Source organism: Cibotium barometz, chromosome 31, assembly GCF_041138505.1.
Source record: "Cibotium barometz isolate CiBa-2024 chromosome 31, ASM4113850v1, whole genome shotgun sequence".
In the NCBI taxonomy this organism is placed as follows: Eukaryota; Viridiplantae; Streptophyta; class Polypodiopsida; order Cyatheales; family Cibotiaceae; genus Cibotium; species Cibotium barometz.
Genome location: NC_141076.1, coordinates 32,988,918 through 32,997,136, shown reverse-complemented (window position 1 = coordinate 32,997,136; position 8,219 = coordinate 32,988,918). Strand labels below are relative to the sequence as shown.

General features: G+C 43.8%; 1 protein-coding gene across 1 annotated transcript; it reads left to right on the top strand.

Moving 5' to 3' along the window:
* Window positions 1-935: 935 nt before the first annotated feature.
* LOC147620757 (ABC transporter C family member 14-like) lies at window positions 936-7,925 on the top strand. Its single transcript, XM_086825028.1, has 11 exons — window positions 936-3,296; window positions 3,438-3,758; window positions 3,886-3,972; window positions 4,680-5,363; window positions 5,514-5,678; window positions 5,788-6,082; window positions 6,180-6,394; window positions 6,532-6,837; window positions 6,959-7,022; window positions 7,129-7,368; window positions 7,503-7,925. Exons 1-11 carry the CDS (start codon window positions 1,203-1,205, stop codon window positions 7,601-7,603), a joined length of 4,572 nt encoding a protein of 1,523 aa, XP_086681154.1. The 5' UTR covers window positions 936-1,202; the 3' UTR covers window positions 7,604-7,925.
* Window positions 7,926-8,219: the final 294 nt, after the last annotated feature.

The window sequence follows — 8,219 nt, the reverse complement described above, 5'->3', positions numbered from 1 at the left end:
CCTCTCATGGTCACACATCTATGGCCATTTAGTCACGTTTTCTCTCCTCTACTAGTAGGTGCACCAAAGTGCACTGTGTGTGAGCATGTCTAATCAGTTTCCTTCGACAAGAGCTATATACCATAGACATACAAAATCTATGCCTTCATATATATATATATGTTCTCAAAACCTATTTTAGTTGTAATTGGGCATGATTGTTTGTAGATTTTCTAGCGAAACATGTGAAATTTGATGTTCAAATTTCTATATATATTTATTAAAATGTTTTTGTGTGAATAGAGTCGTACATATGGACTTGGCTTTGAACTAAGATTCACAATCATTGACCAAACTAAATTGTTGTTTGTGTAATAGCTCTATCAAGCATTATTACCACCAATCTAACTTTGGCAAATTGCATTACTGGCGGCAATGGTATAATCCTAGAATGTTAGTGCAGTAACTCATTATGCAAAATAACACTTACCTTTTATCAATTACAAGGATTCGGTTCCCTCAATCTCGGACTTTCCAACGGTATGTTACATGGGGGGTTTTCGACGTAAGATTTATATAGCCCTCTCTTTTTTTTAGCAAAGTGATGACATGGCTCTTCTTAGAGGGCCCTTTTTGGCTCCAAAATTTACCTAATGTTTAGTGTATTAGGGATACTTTTGATGGCACTTATGACATGGCTCCTCTTTTGCCAATTTTCAAAACATGTAGGTGTTCAATAATCCGTCCGGATCATCAGGGAAGAACTCTGTTGTGTGAATTAAGAGTCACTAGGGAAGCGATTTGAATTGTAGGTAGTCAAGTGAAAATTGGATACATATTTTCTAGAGTGTTGAACAAAATAATTGAAAAGCCACCTCAAAGGAACTACTTAAAGCAAACCCCCCGCACCCCCATTCCTTTCTCTCTCTTTCTCTCTCTCACTCACACACACACACACACTCACACTCTCTCTCTCTCTCTCTCTCTCTCTCTCTCACACACACACACACAAACACACACGTTCATGCCAAGCTACATTCATCTTCCGTTATGGAAGTTAGAAGTAGCATTAATTTTTGTGGTTTTGGTTTAGGCACGTTAGAAGTAGCCTTAATTTTTGTGGTTGCACCACCTCCGAAAGGAAAGCCTTATTAAGTGAGACTTCGCGTTTCATAGCAGTCGAAGTTCTGCCAACTCAAAGCTTCTTGTGAGAGAGAGCCTCTATGGCTATGGAGTGGCTGACCTCTTTCTCCTGCGAAGGCCCGGGTCCCCTCTCTTCTCAACAAGACCCAGTTCTTGAATGGATCATCTACCTCCTCTTCTCTCCGTGCTCTCTCCACATCCTGCAATCCATCTTCCATCTCTTCTTCTTCTCTATTTTCACACTCACCTCTTTGCTGCCCAGAAAAAACCAGAGCTTCCACCAAAGCAGAAAGCAATCGGCCATAGCTGGACCTCTTTACATCACAACACTCACACTTGTATCAGTAATAAGCTTGTTAATTCTACTGTCTCTTGCTTGGCACGTATGGTATGCTTTTTCTGTATCTGGGTGGACCTTAACCTCCATTGCAGAGGTGGGTTTCTCAGCTATTCAACTCATGTCCTGGGCCACCTACACTGTAGCTGTTGCCTATGAGCTGCCCAAGAGCTCTGCAAGTCACCCAAATGCAATCAGAGCATGGTGGCTCCTCACCTCCTTTCTCTCAATTTTGCAGTTTCTTTCAGCAATTTTTCGCCTCTCAAACAATGGTGGTAGGTTGTCGTACAATGTCTCCCTTGGAGTGGATGATGTGGTTAACATCATAATTTTCCCAGTTTCTCTGTTTTTGGCAGTGTTGTCTGTCCAAGGCTCAACAGGTCTCAGAAAGGGCTCTGAAAGTGGGGTCTCAGAGCCCTTGCTTGGTGAGAAATTTCATGGAAAATTTCTCATTAATGGTGGATTAAGTGAGTTTAGTAGTAAGGATACCAATGCTACAGGCTATTACACCGCGAACCTCTTCAGCAGAAGCTTGTGGCTATGGCTAAACCCTCTGCTATCCAAAGGGGCCAGCGCAACTCTACAGATAAATGATGTCCCTGAGCTCTCTCCTGATGACAGAGCAGAAGAATTATACACATTTTTCCATTCTAACTGGCCGAAGAAGAAAACAGAGCACCCAGTCAGAGCTTCCCTCCTCAGATCTTTCAGAGGGCAGATAGCTTTCACTGCAGTTCTGGCCTTCATCAAAGGCACATGCATTTTTGTTGGACCTCTCCTTATACAAAGCTTTGTGGACTTTCTTGAAAGCAGCCCAAAGTACTACAGGGAAGGCTACTTGCTGGTTTTCATTTTATTTGTCTCCAAGTTCATCGAAGTGCTGTCTACCCATCAGTACCAATTCTTGTCTCAAAAGCTTGGCATGATGATCCGATCGTGCCTCATCACTAGCATCTACAGGAAGGGTCTCTTGCTTTCAAGTTCATCTCGACAAGCCCATGGCGCTGGTCAAATAGTCAACTACATGACTGTTGATGTGCAACAGATCAATGATTCCATTGTTCAGCTACATAACATATGGACACTGCCTCTGCAGATAGTGGTGGCCTTGCTCATCCTCTACCGTGAGATCGGCATGTCGATGCTGGCTGGATTTGTGGCTATGCTGGTATTTGGGGGGCTCGTCACTAACAATAGCAGGCTTCTGCGGCTATACACTGTACAGGTCATGACCAAGAAGGATGTGAGAATGAGGGCCACTACAGAGGTTCTTTACTACATGAAGAACATCAAGCTGCAAGCCTGGGAAGAGTATTTTCGAAAAAAAGTCGAGCAGTGCCGCAAGGCTGAGTATGGGTGTCTGAGAAAGTTCCAGTATGCTCTTTCATCTAACATAACTGTGCTGACTGTGTCCACCACTGTTGTCTCCATTGTCACCTTTGGAACCTGTTTGCTCCTTAACACTGAACTAACAGCAGCTAATGTATTCACAGTAATCTCCACATTCAACATTCTCTCAGAACCCATCCGGACCTTTCCTCAAGCAATCATTGCTGTATCACAAGCTTTTGTATCCCTTAATCGCATTGATGAGTACATGCTCAGCAAAGAATTAGAAAATTATGTTGTGAGGGATCCTCCTCGTGACTTTGGCTGCTCTATTAGTGTTGAGGGGGGTCAATTCACTTGGGACGAGGAGGAGGCTAAACCTGCTCTTCATGACATTAACATCATGATTCCCAAGGGGCATCTTGTCGCCATCGTGGGAACAGTTGGGGCAGGCAAGTCTTCTCTTCTAGCTGCCCTCCTTGGAGAAATGCCAAAGCTATCTGGCAAGGTGAGACTTTTTTTTTCTTGATTTCAGAGTTCGACTGCACTTTTTGAGGTACTGATCTAGATAAACTTGTAGAGCTAGAGAGGTAAAGAGGTCGGTAGACATCCAATGCCATTTTTTCTTCTCTTCCTTTCTGAGTGGCAGGTTCAAGTTCACGGAAAAACTGCATATGTTCCTCAAACAGCATGGATTCAGAGTGGCACTGTTCAAGAAAACATCTTGTTTGGATTGCCCATGGATCATGCTAGGTATCGAAAGATTATTAAAGCATGTGGACTGGAGCAAGACATGGCTATGTTCGAATTTGGAGACCAAACAGAGATAGGAGAAAGAGGCATCAATCTCAGTGGTGGACAAAAGCAAAGGGTCCAGCTAGCTAGGGCGGTTTATCAAGACTCAGATGTGTACTTTCTAGATGACATCTTCAGTGCAGTTGATGCCCATACAGGCTCTGCCATTTTTAAGGTCTCTGTTCACCAGTAAAGTGTGTGTATGAGTGTGCATGTGTTAGCACAGATGATGAGGCCTTATTATGTGTGCTCTGTTGTTTTTGCCTCTGCCTGATGTTAAAATTTGTGCTGTTCTATATCAGGATTGTGTACTTGGAGCTTTAAACAGGAAGACAAGGATCCTCGTGACGCACCAAGTAGAATTTCTACACAAAACCGACCTTATTTTGGTAAGAACATGCCCTCTTTCAAGTCCCTGGTGTGTGCTTGAGATATTTCTCAGCTGCATTTGGATTGATGGTCCATTCCTAAAAGCCAAATTTTGCATTCACTTGACCCTGGTCAGTTTTCAGTTGATGGTGTCTCAATGAAGGCAAGACCACATTGCAAGGCTTTATATTTCTCTGAACTATCAGGAATATGTTTTTTTGGATGGAGTGTCTAAAAGATCATGAGCATTCTTTTTGAAGGTTGGGGGTGGGGGGCAGGGGACGGGGACGGGGACGGGGACGGGGATGGGGAGGGGGTGTGAGGGATGCATGACGCTATGTTTGTTCAAGTCATGGCATTCTGTGGTGATGTTACTCAATCAATCGTGGTGGCTGGACATGTGTGATTAATGGCTTGGATTCATTCAGGAGGTCAGTAATGCCATGCCCTCCAGGTGTTTTTCTCCAGTAATCATGTGTTAACAATGGTTCCTGATTGACACCATAGTACAATTCAACCACTCATGTGAGTCATCACTTGTATATCCCTCATCACTCTCCAAGTATAATCTACTTGCTTGCTTGGGATAAGCCAAGGTGTACAGCAATTCAAGTAACCTCTTCATGTGACCTCTTCATGTGACCTCTTCATGTGGCCATAGTTGGGTTGCTTGATGTTTCTATGTAACCATTACGTCATGCGTTTATGATAATGTTTATGCCTGCAGGTGGTGCAAGACGGGGTGATACAGCAGTCCGGAAAATATATTGATCTGTTAGAAGCTGGTACTGGATTTGGAGCTTTGGTGGAAGCTCATAAGAATGCCATTGGAGCAGTAGAGATGAATTCAGCAGCAGAGCCTTTGGAAGTGGAGGTGGACACACCGACCAGGCAGTGGATCGAAACCATTGATGAAAGCATTAAGCTGCTAAACCGTGCAAGCTCGGGATCACTATCGAGCTCACAAGAGAAGTTCCTGAAGCATAGGAGCTCTGGAGGGTCATTTTCATCCACCATGAAGGAAGGACCAGGAAAGCTTGTTGAAGATGAAAAGAGAGAGTCCGGTCAAGTTGGATGGAATGTATACTGGCTGTATTTGACAAGGGCTTTCGGGCCATTTCTTGTTCTCCTAGTGCTGCTGGTGCAGACGATCGCACAATGCTTTGCCATAGGCAGTGACTTTTGGCTGTCTCATGAGACATCTGGAGCTTCCTTTATCCCCGGACAATTCATTCGTGTATATGCCCTGCTATGTGCAGGGAATTGGCTTTTCATACTGATACGAGGTATTCTTGTGGCTGTTTTTAGCTTGAGGACCACCCAAAAGTTCTACCTTGACATGCTGAATAGCATTTTCCGAGCTCCAATGAGCTTCTTTGACACTACACCAACTGGAAGAATCTTAACGAGGGTAAGCTTTTCACCTGAATACTTCACATTGCATAGGTCATGCTTTTCCTTTGGTAAGGATCCTTAGTTCTTATGGACTTCAGAACATGCTGCAGTAGCTGTGTTTGGCAGATTTGCTGACTCTATTTCTCCATTCCTTTCTCATGTACAGTCATCGACAGACCAGGCTACCATGGATATCATGCTACCCCTTTTTTTGGTTCTCACCTTGATGCTCTACTCTGCAACAGTGGGTGTTCTGGTTGTCACATGTGTGGTCACATGGCCTGTAATCTTTGTGATTTTGCCAATGGGATGGGCATACATTTGGTACCAGGTTAGTTGCCTGTTTTTGGATATGGATGCACATAACTGCACGGTGGTAGTGAGTTTCCATTTCCATGTGATCTTGAGTGTTTAAGAAAGCTTAATGGATTTTACAACAGGCCTTCTACATAAAGTCATGTAGGGAGATTACTCGGCTGGATTCGGTCACCAGGGCACCCGTAATCCACCACTTTACAGAGACCATTGCAGGGTTTATGGTGATAAGAGGATTCTGGAAAGAGGAAGAGTTTATAGCCACAAATTTGAAGCGTGTCAATACCAACCTCAAGATGGACTTTCACTTCAATGCCTCCAATGAGTGGCTGGGATTCCGACTGGAAATGATTGGAGCCATTATACTCTGTGTGACTGCCTTTTTACTGGTGGTCCTCCCTGAGAGTATCGTCAGTCCAGGTAATGTTTTTCTCTTGTTGCATGTTTTGTGATGTATGAGTCCATGGTTCTTGTTGCATAGTATGCACTCTGATAAAAATGGTGTTTACCTTTGCAGCATTGGCAGCTCTCTGTCTGTCTTATGCATTATCTCTAAATACCACCCTAGCTGCCTCCGTCTTCTTCAGCTGCATGGTTGAGAACAGAATGGTTGCTGTTGAACGGATCGGGCAGTTCACCAGGCTGCCCAGTGAGGCTCCACTGGTTATAGATGGCAGTGTACCCTATGAAAATTGGCCACAAAGGGGGCACATCACCATTAGAAACTTAGAAGTATGCTGTGCACCTTTTTATGGTTGTAAGATATTATATTTTTCAGTTTTTGACATGTGTGATGGCTTTGTTCTGGGGTAGAGCATTGTCATGGGAAGGAACTAAGCCTCTTAGCAAACCATGTGTATGTGATGCAGGTTCGGTATCAACCAACCATGCCTCTGGTCATCAAAGGGGTCAGTCTGGACATTGCCGGTGGACAGAAGATAGGAGTTGTTGGAAGAACAGGAAGTGGAAAATCAACACTGATACAAGTGCTTTTTAGAATTGTTGAACCAGTTGGAGGGATTATCAACTTTGATGAGGTGGACATTACGTCAGTCGGGCTCCATGATTTGAGATCCAGATTGGGGATCATTCCACAGGACCCGGTGTTGTTTGAAGGCACGGTACGAACCAACATGGATCCCCTGGGTGTCCATACAGAGGATGAGATATGGGAGGTACTGATTCATGACTCTTGTCTGTCTGCACATTTCCACAATGTGCTTGATGTCACATTAAGGTTTACTAATACTGTGATCATGATGGATAACAAGTTGCTATGGGTGTTGGTATGTTTAGGGACTGAGGAAATGCCAATTAGTTGATGTTGTCGGGGCTAGAAATGATAAATTGGATGCAGTTGGTGAGTGGGGTCTGTTCTTGTTTGGTGTGAAGAGGTCCAGAGCTGTAAATGTAATACACAGCTATGTTGCCAACAAATGAAGAAATGAACTGTGTTGCTTATGCAGTTGTGGACAATGGGGAGAATTGGAGTCTGGGCCAGAGGCAGCTCTTGTGTCTAGGACGGGCGTTATTGAAGAAGACCCACATTTTGTTTTTAGATGAAGCCACTGCCTCTGTGGATGCCCAAACAGATGTAGTGCTACAGAAGATCATCCGGGAAGAGTTCATGAGCAGTACAGTTATCAGCATTGCCCACAGAATACCAACTGTGATGGACTGTGACAAGGTCATGGTCCTTGAAGCAGGTATCATGGTCTCTTTCTGCAAGATTTAGGTGTAAAGTGGTTACCTGTGCTGCCCCAGACTATAGAAAATCATCATTTGGTTTGTTTTGTGAATGGAAAACCACGTGCATACTCAAGCTTTGTTGTTTTTGAAGGTCTGTTGAAGGAATATGATAGCCCTGCAAAGCTGCTTGAGCATCCATCGACATTGTTTGCGGCGTTAGTGCGGGAATACACCTCCCGCTCTCAAAGCTGATACCAATTGCTTAGATATATGATGCTTTTGAGAGCATAGGAGGCAGGCTCACCACTAGCTTCTCTCAAGACCTCTGCACCCACCAACATGTTCAGGGTTTGGAGGGAGAAGTTTTGCAGCAATGGAGCTTTGGCATGGGAGGCATTGGAGAGGCCACTTCAAGCCACCAATGCTTCACTTGCGGCCCAGGGTTCGGGAAGAAGTTCGTCTAAATGTCACATGAATTTTTCTCACCATAGGTTGAAGAGGAAATGTTAATTTTGAACAGACAAACATTTACTTCATATATTTATGAAATTATGACTAATTTTGAAATTTTCAACTGAGGTATTCTTGAAGTGGGTTTTCCCAAATCCAAAGATGAAGCAAACCTACACTATATACATCTATCAACAATTTCATTTCAACATACTTAACTGTGATGAGTTAGCCTAGCAGTAGAGTGTTTGTGCGCGCGCGGGCGCGGGTGCGGGTGCAAGTTTAAAGTGAACCCCACTATCCCTTGTCACCCTATAAGAGTGCAATTGAAAAAACTACAAAAAAAAAGGTGAGAGGTGAAGGGAAATGGTTATGGATGGACACCATCATAGATGCTGAATCAGAGCCATTTATCATT